At 45.5% G+C, this 16,534-nt stretch overlaps 1 protein-coding gene across 2 annotated transcripts in view; it reads right to left on the minus strand.

Annotated features, from left to right (window-relative positions):
- Positions 1 to 4,695: 4,695 nt before the first annotated feature.
- The window catches only part of GRIA1 (glutamate ionotropic receptor AMPA type subunit 1), a 126,055-nt gene continuing 114,216 nt past the window's right edge, over positions 4,696 to 16,534 (minus strand). For both annotated transcript variants that reach the window (XM_086758569.1, XM_086758568.1), the window contains exons 15-16: positions 10,018 to 10,152; positions 4,696 to 7,676 (exon numbers count right to left, since the gene is read on the minus strand). In XM_086758569.1, the coding sequence (XP_086614695.1) occupies positions 7,488 to 7,676; positions 10,018 to 10,152 (324 nt within the window). In that variant the 3' untranslated portion in view covers positions 4,696 to 7,487. The remainder of the gene's footprint in view (positions 7,677 to 10,017; positions 10,153 to 16,534) is intronic.

The raw sequence follows: 16,534 nt of genomic DNA on the forward strand, positions 1-16,534 counted from the left end.
AACTGGGTGCACTCCTGCATCAACAGACCGCTCTGGTGAGCAAAGCAGATCTGGGTCCATAGCGGCTTCTGCCACCACAGCATCTCCCAGGGCTTGGCTGCCAGGGCAGGGGATCTTCTTGCTCTGTTTCTTTGCGTGTGTTCTTGTTAAATGTGATGTGCGATGAGCTGAATGAGGGCTCAGCAACATGCACAGGGGTGATAGGCAGGAAGGAGAGGAGAGGGGGTGGGAGGGCAGTAGCCCCCAGAAGCTCTCCAAACCCTATGGAACACTTTGTAGTGACGCTTATAGACAAGGAGCATTTTCTTTAACAAATATGGATCTAATGGATTAGGTCTGATCTAATTATGCATTCCGCATTAAGCCAATGCTCCCACTGTCTGCGGCTGCTAGCATAATTAAACTTAATGTTCTTTTAATGATGTCTTCTTAACTCATGCATTCATATATGATTAGAATCAAACAGGATGAGCTGTCGCAAGTCCAGGAGAGCTCTTTCGGCAGCTCCTGACGGGACTCGTGTTGAAATATTAATAACGCAGATTTCAAGGTTAACAACACTGGTTTTGAAGCGAGGAAAGCTTGTCACACAGTTTGAGCTAATCTGAGGCAACAAAACGGCTCACCTTTCAAGTTCAGCCTCTTCCCATCTTGCACATGTGCTCCTGGGAGCGGGGGAATTTAAGTTTTACTTGGTAAAGATGCCGTGAAGTAAGTGAACTGCACTCTGGGCAGCAGCTACCAAAGAAGCGGGGACAATGACTCTGTGGGCACGTTTCGGGGGGTGCTGGGTGCTCTGTCCTGGCATGCTCAGTCTTCCTTCCTCTTCCCCTTTCCTGCTGCTTTTCTGAAAATTGGGGCCAGTTTGTTCTAGGGTTTGGTAATCAAAAGGCAAATTCTCTGCTCCTATTTGGTCAAGTGAAATCAGGCTGCGTTCCCTCTCCCAGCCTCTGTCGGCGTTGTCCGTAACCTCCTCGGCGCAGGGAATCCGCTCCCTGGAGCTGTGCACCACCTCGTGTGATGGGGCCTGATGAAACCTTGGCACTGCTGCCCTGGCTCCAGCATCCCACACGAAGCAGGTGACAATACTGCGGTAACAGGATGACATGGGTTTTTTTTTCCCTCTCCTTTTTCTTGTTTTTATGTTTGGGTTTTTTTTTTTATCGGCTCATGGTCTGGCAGACAGGTTGTCTTTTGAGTTCCTGAGAGCAAGTTGTGAAATCGCCTGAAATCCTTCCAATTGGAAAGCATTGATTTATTACACTGTAATACTGATGCGAACAACACCGTGAACCTTTCATCTAATAAGTCAGGACTTATAGAACACGACATGACATTAATTTTGATGCCAGCTCGAACAGAGGAGGAATTACTGCCAAAGGGATCCAAAGAGCATGTTAAAGCAGCCCTGCAGAGTAATGAACACACTTTGTGGCTCTTACATTCTACCATATTGATCCTTAGGAAGGAAAAGGTACAGCTAATTTGGGCTGTCAAAGGCATCTCTTAATATCTGTGTATGCATGTGTTTAGTGCATGAGAAAGGGATGTGCAAGCATTGGCTAATTACACTGCTCAATATCCCTTCTCGGGGTGAGGATTATTGTGTTTTGCTGCTCTAGAGACAGCTCTCCCCTCACACACATTTGGCAGGTGAGTTCACTTGGGTACCAGCTTGGTGGAGATGATGCCCAGTACCCTGCCTCTCTCCATCCCTCAGCCAGGTACCTCCTGGCAGCCAGACAGCGATGCCTCCTCAGGATAAGCATGCACCAGGAAAAGAGGGAGTTTTGTGCTCTGGAAACAGCCAGATAACTTAGCACTTTGCATGACTGTGGCTCCATATAACACCCCACTTGCAGAAAGGCTCCTTGCTGCCTGAGCACAGTGTGATGGGTTATGGGATCACTTCTGCCCAGTGCAGAGCTTGAGTCACATCCATTGTTCACACAAAAGAAGGTGAGTTCATTTGCTTTCTAAAGCTCTATGGTGTTATAGAGTTATCTGCAATGAGACAGCCACCGGGTACATACCCAGAGCCTACTCCAGCTCCTGGAGAGGAGCAGCTGGCAGTGCTGAGGGTGGGACTGATGTACAAAGAAGAGATGGGGATGGACAGAAGGGAAATGGGATGCTGCAGGTCGGGGCTGAGTGGATAATCCCAGAGAGGGAATGGTCAGGATTTTGATGGAGAGGTTGGTCTCGAGCTGCCCCTTCATCCCTAGGAGAACTTTTCCCAGGTCCTTCACTATAAATTCATCCCTCATACACTCAAACCACCAGGACCAAGTGCCAGGAAAAGGACAGAGCAGCTCTGTGTAGAAGGAAGCTGGAAAGGGTGTTGTCTTCATAATGAAGCTGGAGCAACATGGAGCTCAAGCAGTTTTGTCTGGCGTCTTTTCAGCTGGAGTTTGCACCTGGATTTTGCCCCAAAAGCCCTGCCCTCCTGCGGGCTGGTGGGCAGCTATGCATGGCTCAGTAACATCCCTGCATTCCTGTGAATTAATTAATTAGCTGAGTAGCAGAGATGCAAGCATGGGGGCTTCAGCCAGCAGTGGGCTGCCAAAACACAAAACCAGCACTGGCAGCTGACAAATTGATTTGTGCCTACAGGCATCATGAAGACAACTGGGGAATCTGTGTTTAAGAGAGGTCAGCAACTATAAAAGCCATCAGAAAACAGGCCACACAGGTCTCTCAAAGGAATCTGGGGTTAGCTGGTACCTTTGCTGGTGGGAAGGGCCTGAACCCATCTCCTCCCTTCTCCAAGGTGGTGCTTCAGAGCAGACTTCGTTAGCTAAGCCCCAGTCTGTGCTGTTATTTCTCCTGCCATGGCAGTGAAGAGTACCAGCAGTGTCCTAAGGATACCACACACCACTGTGATGGGTCATCTGAGTTCTGACATCTGCCTCTGTGGTGGACTGACATGTTACAAACGTGCACAGAAATGCTCTCCTGGGGGCCCAGAGCCATGTGTGAGACTTGAGTGACTGACCATGTCATTGAAAACTGAGCACGAGCCCATGTTCACAGCAAGAACTTCCCCATGTCTCCCAAAACTCTGGATGGGGATATGCAGCTGTGTTTCTGGAGCTGAACAGGATAGTGGAACCCACTGGATTACAGCAAACATTGATGCACCCCTGCCCCGTCCTTTCACTGAGCTTAGATGAGTAAGTTCTCCTTACATTTGATGGCAGGTAGGCACATGGACAAACAAGTCCAGACAAATCTTTCTGGAGCATCCCACCTTTGTGTCCTGATGCCAAAGTTACCATCCCATAGCAAAGGGATGGACTTCAAGGTTCAGTGTTTATTTTGCTTCACCAACTGCTCAAGATGGTTTTGGATCCTTGCTGGAGGATCTCTTATAAGGAATATTTGCTTGTGCCACTAGGAGGGAATTTTGTCCTGTTTATGCCAAGATATAAAGGAATATTTCTTGTGCATTTCTGCAGCCTCATTGGGACCCAAGAGTGAACCACTGAGCAAGAAGATCATTCTGAGACAGGATCCAAGCCCACAGTACAGTACTGGATGCCTAAGCATCCCGAAGATCAAAATGGGCTGATCCAGCATTGCCCGCCCATGGGAAACCTCTCCTTTAGGCCCCATTGACTGGGAGTCTCTTGTGCTTTGAAGCCTGAGGGTTCACAGCCCCTTCCAAAATGTATTAATTCTTCCCCTTGCTGACTCTATTTTTAAAACTTACCAGTGGGTGAAAAAAAACCCCTTGCGAATGTTGGAAACCTTGAATCTATAACCATGGCCCTGTGGGGTGAGCTGGGACACCTGGTCCAAGGCACTTTTGTGTCTCAGTTTCCCCAGCTGATAAATGGGAATGACGGCATGGGGAAGGGAAGTCCTTCCAGATCTGTGACAGCAAGAGCTACGTAAAAGCATGACATTAATGATTATAGTTAACCTCAGCAGCTGTCAGCATCTGCATAAATGTCCAAGGCCCTTTAAATCCTACTCTCTTTCCCCCTTCCACAGACTTCTGGATGAGGAACTTAGCATGTTAATTGTGTGAAAACTGAGTGAGAAACATCTCAAATGTCCAAGCCTCTGAAACAGAATGGGAGCTCCTAGGAAAGCTGATCCTGGTGAGGATTTTTTTGGACCAGTGCTGGTTCTGAATTATCTCTGAGCTGACTATGTCTTCTTTCTCTATAAAAACAAGCTAAAATCCTCTAATAGCTGTCCTCAAAAAATAAGCCCACAAAACTCCAAACGAAGCAAAATCATTAGCTTTGAACCCAATTAATGTTTAGTTTTCTTACTCTTGGGTAAATATTAGATAGATTCCCAATTTCAACCTGAAGCAGTTTATTTGGCTGCTGTTCACAAGTCAGACACAGCAATAATCAAGGAAACCTTATTTGATTCAGGTTGGGTAATATTGCCTGAGGGGTAACATCATTTTCATTTCCACACATCCAGCACTGGCACAAAATGGCATGGACAGGTATGAAAAAAGGATCATGGATCCTTGGTGCTAAAATTCCAGCTGATAGTTTCATTTTTGTGTAAATAATAATTACCAATAAAAACGTTGCTTGAAGAAAAGAGAATGTGAAAAGAAAAACACTGCTGCATTTGATAAAGCAAAATCCTTTGCCGTACTGCCAAACGAAAAAAAAAGAAAGAAAAAACAAAAAAGAGTTAAAACAAATATAGCTGTTAAATAAAAGATCCAGGTACCAAAGAGCAAAATTTAATGAAAGCCAAAACTGTTAAATATGGATTCCTGTTGAGAAAAAATGTCAATGTCTTTAAGAGTTTTACCATTACTCTATTTTTAAGAAAAGTGTAGTAAAAATACATATTACAAGTTAACATTTTCCACACTTTTGTCCTATTCATCTTTTTTTTTTTTTCTTTTTTTAACCCCTCCAACTGATCAAAAGCCTTTTAAAACTGCATCTCACATCTTCACATCACAGGTGGCCAGTCCTAGCACAGGTGCGCTGCTTCTCACGAGACCGTCTAACCACCCGGTTGGGCTCCCTGCGAACTGCTGCCACGTGGTCCTGTCTTTGGAGGAGGATGGGGCACCGATGGGTCTTGGCAGCCTGCTCCCGCCAGAGTGCCCGGCTGTGCACTGCCATGGCAAGGTCTGGGTCACAGCGAGAGCTGGGTCAGGAGATGCATCTGAGGGCTCTGGGCATGGAAACAAGCTAGCTTGTGGGATGCCTCCACTGTGCTAGCACTTACACAGAACTGAAGTTAAAATTAACAAAAAAATAGATTAAAAATAATGCTAGCCAACACAAAGTGACCTGAAGAGGTGTTTGGAGTGGCTGATAACAGAGTTCATGTTTCATGATGAGAGCTGAAGTTCACAAGGGTTTCCAGTGATGGAGAGAGGAAAACATCTTGGCACAAGACATGCTGTGCCTGAGCTTAGGACCTCGACTCTGACTTGCTGGTCTCCAAAGTGTTGCATGACAAGTGGGTAGATGGAACAGATACTTCAGATCAGGCTGGTGTTAAAGGTGGTAAACGTATTGCTCTGCAATTCGTACACTAATGGAAACTGGTGTTCAGGCAGCCTCCAGCCGTACTTATGGACAGCTGCATAGACAGATCCTCCTCATAGACCTGTGCCAGTCATTTGCCTGCATCATTTCTCTTCACCCGCCTCTTTTGTTTTCTTGCTCCTCTCTTGCTTTGTTGCAGGAAAAAAGAAGAAAGAAAGAAAAAAAGATGAGAAAAGAAAAAAAAATGAGATAAAGCAGCTCAGAACATTCCAGTAGCAGCTCGGTCCCCAGACAGGTATTTGCTCGGTCCTTTGAGAAGCTTTGAAATTTATTTGCCATCAGTGATGGACCTGTGAGATGGGACAAGGCTAAATGGGTTCACTATGGTCCCTGCCCCACAGATCTTGTCTCCCTCCAGATGTTCCCCTGGGAATCCTTCAGTTCTGGGGAGATGTCTCAGGTCTACCATGGCGGGAAGCATTTGTCTGTCTATGCCGGTGATTCACAGAATGAACCTCTTGTGCAGTTCTGGAAAACCATCCTTGCTCCTTTGATCTCCATGCCTGTGGTCGGACTCTGAGCTGTCTGTCTGGCAGCGCGGGTTTCTGCAATACTGAGTTCAGGGTCAGCAACCTGCTCTCCTGGCTTGCGGATGCTTTCCCCTTGCTAAGGGTACATAAGTGGGAACCTGCTACTTTTGCCTTTGTACCCAGACAGGCCACAACTTGATGGGAAGGCTGAGTTTGATCAGCCCTGATGCTGTTGAATGTCATGGACGCTTGAATGAAGCTTTTATAGGGTCTCCTCCTTGATTTGCTTCAGCAATTCCTTCCAGGAAGCCATTCGGGCCAACTATCTACAAAACGTCCCTCTTAATTATAAAAATGGCCATAAAGGGATTTCAGAGCAAAAAGGCAGGGATATTCCCATTGCAGCCCCATGACTTCTAGCATGTTTTACTGGTTAATAGGCAGCCATCTAGAACTGGATGTCTTGAGATGGTCTATTCCTGGCTCAAGGTGGTTCCCTTATGTGACCACCAAAAAAGGAGCACACACAGAAGCTAAGCAATGAAGAAATGGTTCACAATTGCTTATTAGCCCCCAGTAACCTAGGCAGGAGAGTCGCGTGTGAGGGGAATGTGGCATTTTCTTTCTCTCTTCCATAAACAGCAGCCAACCATGATCTTAGACCAACACTCTGCTCTAGTCTGCCACGCATGACGCTCTCCACTCCAGGCACATGATTCTTCCCTTGAACTGCCGCTCATCATCTCTGGAAGAGTTATCACTTTGTCCTCAGGTTACCTGGGGTTTCCATTTTGCCCCTGTAAATCAGCCTCGTGTTTTTGTTCAGGTTCTTTCTCGCATCAAGTCCTTCCTGCAGCAGGGAGAGCCGTTCGCAGCTCTGTCTGCCTCGTTGCAATAACTCCACAGCCAGAGTTCACAACAGAACAACGGAAGGCAGAATCACGATAGACAAAAGGGGTCAATGCTGACACCCCGCAGGGAGTTCAGTTTGCCATTTATCGGATTTTCTTTTTTGCTGTTAGTAGCTCAGACATTATGGTTTGCATCCCAAACTAAACCAGATTGAAGGACTGAGCAGGGAAAGGGGAAAGGGCTGATGTTACCCTGACACCACAGGAATTAGTAAGAAAAAATATATATATTGCACACACTAAGACTTATTAACAACCAAGTTAAAACAAAACGGCATAGTCCTCATTAGTGTTCCAGTGGTTCTTTGATCAGGGATGGTTCATGAGTCTGTTAAATCCCATCACACTCTCTTTATTGCAGTACAGACCTGTTTCTGTTCTCCTGCCAGTGGATCTGTTTGCAAATAAAAAGGGAAATAGATTTGATTTCCTCAAGAAGATCCATCCAATTGTCCCTTCTGTCATCGTCATTTGTCTTGTTGGTGTTGGGTTTGTTTTTGGCTCTGGAGGGGGTGGAGTTGGGCTGCCCCTGCTCTCACCCAGGCAATGGGTCAAAAGGCCAATTATAATCCCGTAGCTCCCAGGGACATGCCGGTGCTGTGGCTCATGCACGGGATCGTCTGCATGGATTTGGGGAAATCGTGGCTGACCACACGTCCGTTTTCTCCACTGCCTCCTGCTGCAGCCGGCCTGGGAAGGGTTGATGTCCGTATGGCTTCGTTGATTGATTGCTGTGGGATTAAACAAAAACCCTTTTAGGAAGGACGGGGGGGTCTCCCCCTGTCCTTAGCAATGTTGGAGAAATTGCAATATAAACCAGTGTTGTCTTTCTGTCACTGTTCTCTCCATCCTTGTCTCCATTCAGACTCTCACTTTCTGCATGTCCCTACTGCATCTGCTCTGTTAATTCGCACCTCTTCTATATTCAAATGTAAATGTGTCAGCAGTATTTTGGGGTATAAAGCATACGTGTCGTATGCAAAAACTATTCAAGCTCTGCAACATAAGAACAGTCATCCTGGATCTGAGCAGAGGTATTATACACACTTCCCCCATAGAGATGCTATTACTACTCCAGTACTGTTACGTACGGTGGACTCTGACTCACTGCAAGCATATGTTTAACTCTCCTCATGTGAGAAGCTGAGCGTGTGCCTACATTTTTGTCTACAGCGATGACTGAGGTAACCAGGAAATGCAAACCTAATTCAGGAAACCAAATCTCATCTTCCTGTTCCAGATACCATCCAGAACATTTGCTTTCAGAGATCTAAGGAAACCACCTGTTTAGAACAATTAAACTAAAGATGAAGCCAATTTGGTTTATTTGCTTAAACAAGCTATCGCTAAGGACACCATCATCCTTTCTGGACTGGGATATCCAGGTGAAAAATTATCCAGAACAGATATATCTGGAACAGCTATTGAGAAACAGTCAACCTAGTGCCTTGCCAGGCATGGAGCAGCCTCCCGTGCTGGTGGGATCTGCAGCTTGCTCAGGGACTTGCTGAGCAGAGGCTGGGTTTAGAGGGGGATCTGGCCCATCCTTCTGGGCACTTGCCTGGGCTCTGCTGAATGGCTTTATGGAGCAGACACTGATGGTGGGAGCCAGCCAAAGAGACAAGCTTAGACCAGATGTTAACGCTGGGAGCAGATTCCTTCCTGTAGTGGCTGGTTTTAACCCGGTAAGAGCACTGCAGGCTAACACTGAGGTGAATTAGTGGGTCATTTCAAGGAACACAGGGAATCCAACAGCAGGGTAGAATCTCAAGACTAAAACTATGGAGCTATTGCATTCTGAAGGTCTTTCACATACCTAGCTTTACAGTGTAGACAGCAATTATAATTTAATTTTTGTATATTCAGGGACATTAATTGCTCACACTATCTTACTCCTGTGCTTAATGTACCTCTCATTGCCTGCAGAGTTTTCTGAATTTCAATGGGAAAGAAGCTGTTGCACATTTTCAGTGAATTAGAAATGTTACTATTGCTGACAAAACATTAAACATGTTGTGAAACGGTGAAATAAAACCCAAAGAAATGATTGCTTATTTTCCTTTTGATTCCGGCTAAGTTTCAGTATTCAGGAAAGTGAAAATCTCTCTAAATTTTATGAAACTCACTCCATACTTCATATACTCCTACTGACTTCCACACTCATGGGAGAGGTTGAGATGAGGAAGAAAAGGGATGTGTTACTCTTACATCACAGATCCCGGCTGCACGCCCGTACACAATGGTATCTGTGTAAGGGATCGCCTCTGCTAGTCATCTGAGTCAAGAGGTTCTTGTTCCACAGATGCTGCGTTACATGCATATCCCCAAGGCTCTCAAATCTAATCCGCTCTCGACACGACACTCTGAAATTTAGGCACATCAGAATCTGGGGCTGAAACAGATCTCCTGGGTCATAGGAAGTACACTTGTGCAAGATCATGACAGTGTGGAGAAAAAAAAAAAAAAAAAAAACATTACAGGAGATATTGGAGGCCAATTTCTCTCTAAGAGTACTCATAATTCTGAATTTGGAGACTCACATCATCCATTCCAGGGCAACAACGCTCTGAGCATGTATCACCGTCGCCAACCTGCAAATGGTGCCAGCAGGGTGCCAGCAAAGGGAACAACAGGATCTGATTCATTACCGTGCTACCTCAGTTTTATCTTCCTGTTAACTGCTTGGATTTGGGCATTTTTTCATATTGCAGTAACAGCTGTATCACACCAACCGCAGCACTATAATCCATGCTGCACGCGCACTGCCATAGCCTGCTTCCGTTAATTTTAAGGAACGGCAATGTGTTCCCGTTACTGTTTGCACTACGATTTTGCTCTGTATCTGGATTTTGCACTAGTATTATGCCACATGTCTGATCTTGCATCAGCTCCCCACTATGGCCCATTTGACCCTCTTCTAGCTTCCTCTGATGTTCCTATTCCCTTCTAGCAAGTCAAGTGACAGGGTCACTTCATTATCGCTATGCCTTGGCTTTCCACCCATGATCTGGGCTGCATCCGTCTCCGAAGGCAGCTTTGGAGCCAGGTTAGGATCAGAGAGAAGGTGTGAAAAGCCGGGGAATGGGTTGCCACCTTCATCCGCTTTGATTCACTTCTGGACTTGTAACAAAACTCGATTAAGGCAACCAGCATGGCTAGTCCGAGCCCACCGATGAGGATATAGAAAACCCCCGCCACATTGCTGAGACTCAGCGCGCTCGTCTTGTCCTAGAAGACAAAGGAGAAGGGAGGGAGGGAGGGGAGGGCATGTGGGAAGGAGAACAACAAAATTAATACGAGATTGCTCTGGGAGGGATGCTGCACAATATAGCAATGTTGGCATTACATCATCTTCCTCTTTAAATGAACAGGTGACATTTCTAAGAGCATTTTCATTTTTTAATTCAGTGTCTAGTAAATCTAATGTTTCCCTCACACAAACAAACAAACATTTCTTCAGCAATGTGACTCTTTGTTAAAGGTTTGTGATCTCCTTTTTTCAATCAGCTAACTTAAATGCTTATTTTACCCAAAATGGCTAGTTTAAATTATTGATTAAAGGAGAACAAAAAAAAAGTCTTCTGCCTCTGTGACATTTGCTTGTCCCTGATATCTTGCCTGAAATAACCTGTTCTCTTGGAAATGCTCATTCCTTCATTCCTAGATTGTTTCCCCCGCAAATTCTGTTGCTGAGCAACACATCGAAATGGCTGGGTTTTTCTTTTTTTTTCCTTTTCCTCTTCAATACTGAGGTTGAGCTGACACCTGAGCTGTTCTCAGAAACTCATGTAATTTCTTTTTAATAAGGCAGTTATTTCATACGCAATCAAGGCCTGTTGATGCATGTCTAAGCTAATTATTTGGTTGGCAATAAATAGGGCTATTAATGGACCACAACTCACAGTCAGCAGATACATTCTGATTTTACAATTGCCTAATGAATCGTCACGGCTCTCTTGGGAAGAGGAGAGTCTCAGAAAGACTCATTTCACTGCTAAGGAAACCGAGTCCCCACATCTAACCTCAATGTCACTCAACACAGCTCTCAAAACCTTCTCCTCCATGCCGACCAGTTAGAGTTGGGGTGTCAGGATAATCTGGGCAGCAGCAGGACCCCAGCGCTTGGTTCAGTTCCAGGGTACAAGGCTTCTGTTTCTAGGACATGCTTTCTCTATAGTGCAACCAGACAGAGGTCCCCTGATCCTTGCTTGTCACTGCTCTGCAATAACGACTCTGCACCTCTTTGCCAGTACAAATTCCCCAGGGCAAGCCCAACAGGTCAGTGCAAATCTGTTGGAGCTACCAGGGACTGACCAGCATCCGCAGCCTTACTCCCTGGATGTGGGATAAGAATTGCACATGGATCATTTGAGATGCAGCCATACAGTTAAAGAAAAATATTTATGCCTGTAGAGGTGTCTGCAGTTGGTAACAAAGCCTCTACATGGTTCTTGGTGTTCCCTGCTACTCCATGGACACATGGACCGGTGGGTGGCACAACTTGTTCCTTGCCCTTGTAGGACAGTTGATTCACTTGCTTTGCTTGGCAGATTTTACAATAAGCGACCCACACTTTTCAGGAAGGGCAAGGATTCAGGAAGCAGAAAACTATATTGGAGCAATGTTGAAAGGGTCCAAAACCGAACACTAGCATGAGCATGGAAGGTTTTGATTCAAGAGCAGTGGTATTTTTTGCAAAAGGATTCTGTCTTTTGCTGTATTAGGATTTGATGGCAAAAAAAAAAAAGCTAACCTGCAAAGCATTAAAACATTTCAGTTTTCAAAATTAAAAAAAACCTCCCATAATAGAAGAGAATTTAACTCTTTTTTTTTTTTTTTTTTTTTTTTTTTTTAACAAGAAGGAAAGGGTTCCAGTCAAGAATGCTAAAAAATTGGGTTTTTCTGCTTCTCCTTCATCTGGCCTCACTGCCCATGCGAGCTGCCAAACTTCTGCCCAGCTGGAGCTCTCGCCGCAAGCTCCAGTGTCATGGGGAGCAACTTTCCATCCTGAACTCTCTGCTGAAAGATGCTGAAGTTTGGTTAGGGGTCACTCCTGCAAGAGTTATGGTCACTAGAAAAATCTCCCCAAGTGATCTTGCTTTCCATGCTTTGCTGATTGACATCGCTGCCAGGAGATTCACTGCTGTCGCCATGTGTGTTGCACCACTGAAGACGTGATGGTCACCGCAGGCGGACAGGTTTGGTTTCTCCCTTGTATAACCTTCATATGCTGGTCAGTCTCCAATCTCGCCAATGCTTCCTGTGTGCTCTCTGTAATGAGAGATTTCTGCAAATATCCTCTTAATTTTGGCAGTTTCCATTTTTTTGAAGGATTATCTGGTCTTTTAAAATCTGCCTTCATGCATTTTTTCCCCCCAGGCTTGACTTTACATTTGTTCAGTCATCTCTTCTCTGCAGATTACTGGGTATACTTTTAAGCACCAGCTGAAAAATGTAAGGAGTTTTTCAGTGAAGATTTGGAAATGTGGAGAAATTACTCTGAAAAAAATGGGTTACAACACGTCAGGTACTTTGCCTTTTCTAATTCAGTCTGAAGGGGCTGCACCAGCTTCATGGAGGGACAAAGACACTAGAGGTGGGCTGCCCACCTTGACATCCTAATCTTTTAGCCTAGTTCCTTAATGAAAAGTGTCTGATTAGCACATGCTGTGCGCTCAGAGGGAAGAATGAAGACAGGGAAAGAGGTAGAACAGCCTATTCATCTGTGTCTTACTGATAATTTTCAGCCCATATTTTCACCTTGATTTGACAGAAGGGTGGAGATCTCCAGATAACAGAAACCTCCAAGCTTTGTGAAAAAGAATGATGCTGTAGAGAAGAGAAAACCTATTAATGCTCTCACTCAAATAAATATATCAGCACAATCCATACCAGGCATTAGAGACTGCATGTGGGTCTTTGACTTGCAGCCACAGGTCCGTAGGAAACCTGGCTTCCTTGGCTCTGCCGGGCATGGGAATATCCAAATTTCAAGTTTTATTGGCCACAATATTCTCGTATTTCCACCCTGAGTGTGGGGGCAATGGCCCAACAGGGCACCTTCTCAGCCGGCTGCAATGGCAGAGCAGTCCGGCAGCCAGGAAAAGCTGCTGGTTCTTAATTTCCACTTTCCTTCTGAGGCCAGCAGCAAATTGACCAGTAAGAGAGAGGAGATGATCCAAAGCAGTTTCCTGCACCATTATTTCATACAATTAATCTCAGAGCAGCTGTACTTTTTTTTTGCATTTAATTTGCAGCAGCATTACTACTATTGCTATTATCATTATTACTATTATTATTGTTATTACTATTATTAGTGGGATGATTTGGGTGAACTGAAAGTTGTCTTATCCAGAAGGCAAAGGAAAGCATAGTGAGGCACAGCAGTGGGCAAACCTGCTGGGAAGGAGAGAGCAGCCTGAGTTTTGCCTCTACCGCCACGAAAGGTTTCTCCCAGGGAACCAAAGACACGGGCAGCTTCAGCGGGGCACTGAGGAACGGTGAACTGCAGGGACACAGCCTACTAGCCTGAGCCAGGTTGAGAAGTGATATTTCTCCTGCGGTGTCGCTTGACTTCTTGCTCATCCTCTTTTCCTTTTGTTTCCTTCCCTCTCCCAGCAGGACACGCAGAGATGTTCTGCGGGAGGCAGCGGCATCTCGTTGTTCCCATCGGCTGCAGGACCAGACCCACTCGAAGGACAGGAAACACTGCATGCCCCACTGAGACTTTGCCTGCTGTTTTTGTGCACGCTCCTGCCCTAGTATTGCTCATAATAATAAGTAGTCCCAAATTATGCTAACTGCTTGAGAGGACCCTCCCCTTCTCTCTGCTAGGGCTCTGTGACACCAGATGCTCTCCTGCAGAGCTGCCCATCACCAAACCAGCTTGTTAGTGGGAGTGTAAATGTCACCGCTTGTCTCCCGCAGTGGCAGAGCGCTGACGTGGGGGGAAGATTGGCAGGTGAAAAGAGAAAGAAAAACCCATTTTTCTGAAAGCCTGGCCTTGTTGCTGCAGCAACCAGGCACCTTCCCGTCTGTTCCTCTCAAACATGGCATCATGTCCGTTATCCTCTTTGTCGTTATTTTTCCTCTTTGGCTGAAAGGCATTAGGGCCAAATTTGCCTGGTTTCCCAGTAGGGCTGCTCCTTTCTTTTACCCTGCATGACCAGAACCTGTTGTCAGCACAGGGTGATGGCACCTTGAGTTGTTGCAGTCTCTGTAGAAGATAAACTGTCCTTAGAGCAGGTGGTGGCTCCAGAAATTGAGCTTTTAAACCAAAGGCTGGGTCAACTTTACTGCAGCAAGGCCTGAAGCTCAGCAATGAAGGACATAGTGTTGGCCATCGACTCTGAGCGCTGCTGTGGGTCTGCCAGGGGATGGGTAGGAGCCCATGGATGGCTGGCTGCAGGGATGAGATTGACCAGCATGAAAAGATAACTTTGCTTTGAGAATCAGCCAATTTCCTGCAAAGGCAGGGCAAGGCAATAGTAGGATTTGTTCCCTATTTTTTATTGCTTTTTTTTAACCAAACTGCAATTCTTGCAACTAGAGAAGAGGATTGGGAGATCCCTGTGGCTTTGATGAAAGTCCTGTAATTGCATGAAGTAATCTGGTTTCTTCTGCAAGCAGGTTGCACCTTGCCATCCTGGTCTGGACAAAAACTTCCTTTCTCTTCCTTCTTCCTTTCTTGCAAAAGCCCCAGGGAAGAGGAGAATCACATCAATCTGCCCTGACATTTAGTGTCCATCTTGTCATTCCCCTCCAACAACCCAAGGCATCCCTTTCAAGCTCACAACACATTTCATAGCCTGCAAAAAAAGCTATCCATCCTGTGCTTTTTTTTTTTTTTTGTAAAATGAGGTCCTTCTAGGGAACTACCTAGTTGCTGAGTGTCTGTTTCTCTTCTGGGCTTATTTCTGCCATGGCAAGTAGAGGGGGAGTGCAGGAAGGCTGGGAGGCAGGACGAGGATTGTTTCTAGCTATGAATGCTGGAGGTGCATGTGCATGGAGAAACCTCGAGCCCATGGAAAAGCCCATGAGGGGAAAAGAGCATCAGGGACATCGCTGCCCAGTGCAGGACACTGCCTGGGATTTCCCACTGTCTGGCAGTGCAGCTGGGGCTGTGGTAGTCCTGGATCAACCCCCCTGAGTGGAGCTGCCCAGCACCTCGTGGGATGGCATAACATATCCAAATACTCAGCAAAGTAGTATTTGTCCCTGGAGTATCATGAATGTATCTACTGTTTCTTTATAGGGATTTCTGTGGATAAAAAACTAGATGGGCAATAGATAGGTAAACAGTCAGATTAAAATTAGGATGTGCAAAAGTCAGCTACAGGCATGGAACATCATCTGGGGCCAATGAACATAAGCCTGGGAAACACCAGAGGATTTACTTGGCTGTAGCTAGAAACCTTGGATACAAACCTTACATCCAGCTAACCCCTCACTCTTTTGCATTAGCATTCATTTATCCTCCTGAAAGCCCTCTAACGGCAAACTAAGCTAAGCTCAACAATAGACAGAAACGGGAAGGTTTTGTCATGTCTGTGGCAGGGAATGGCCTCCAGCCTCTCAATCTTTGCTGCGAACCTTGGCTATTCAAGCAGAGGTGCAAAATGGATAAAACCCAGGAGGGCAATAGGTGGGTATGTTTTGTCTGGCTGCGTTCATGAGAACAGGTGAGCAATGCAATTGCTTGGTCTTTCTGCAGGTGGGAGAGGGGGTCTGGTCCTTTTAATGTTGATTTCTCTTACGGTTGTTTTGTATTGCACTGCTGTTACAGTCACGGTGCGGATGCTGAGCAAGGAACAGAGATGCGACCCTTTCGTCTAACAGCTGAAACTTCACTGTGATCTTCCACTCCCATTCAAAACTCACAAGGTTTAAAGGCTTGTGCCTACTGATTTCACACATGGAGTTTCAAGCAACTCTCATGACTTTAGGATCCAATCTCATTTATTCACATGTGATTCACATGTGTGTGATCATGTTTTTGAAGCACATGTAAACAACATGTGACCAATATTGAGGTCATACGATCCACATAAACCCATGTGTGCCAAACCCTCTGTTTCTGTCCCTATTAGTTATGCTATTGTGTGGGATGAAGCACTACATCTACTACTTCTTTTTTTTTTTCTTCCCAGCAGAATAGTCATAAAGTACAGTCTTGTAGAGATTTTGTTGTAAACTAAACTGATTTCACATCCATTTCCTTATGGGCATTTTGTTAGCTACGGGGTTTCTCTAGCACTGAGGCATGCAGGCTTGTGGTGAAGGTATTGTGGAAGCTGTGTCATGGCTGCAGTTTCCCAGCAGAAGTAATTACTTTTCATTCATATGGTGACTGTTGCTCAGTTGGTTACCTTGCAAAGTATACGCACTATGCAAGTCAATGAGGTTTTTTGCCTGAGTGGGACCAATGCCACATTGTATAGCATGCCTTATAGAAGGGTTACTCTTCTGTACATATGTACAATGCTGCAGAGAAGAGCAGAATTTGGTTTTAAATAGCATCTGTCAGCCCCAGAATGCTTTACAATGCGATAAAGCAGTTGGTGAGATTCAGACAATTAGGCCAGGTGGGAAAAAATACGACAACCTACCA

Source organism: Chlamydotis macqueenii, chromosome 14, assembly GCF_036417535.1.
Source record: "Chlamydotis macqueenii isolate bChlMac1 chromosome 14, bChlMac1.mat, whole genome shotgun sequence".
Classification (NCBI taxonomy): Eukaryota; Metazoa; Chordata; class Aves; order Otidiformes; family Otididae; genus Chlamydotis; species Chlamydotis macqueenii.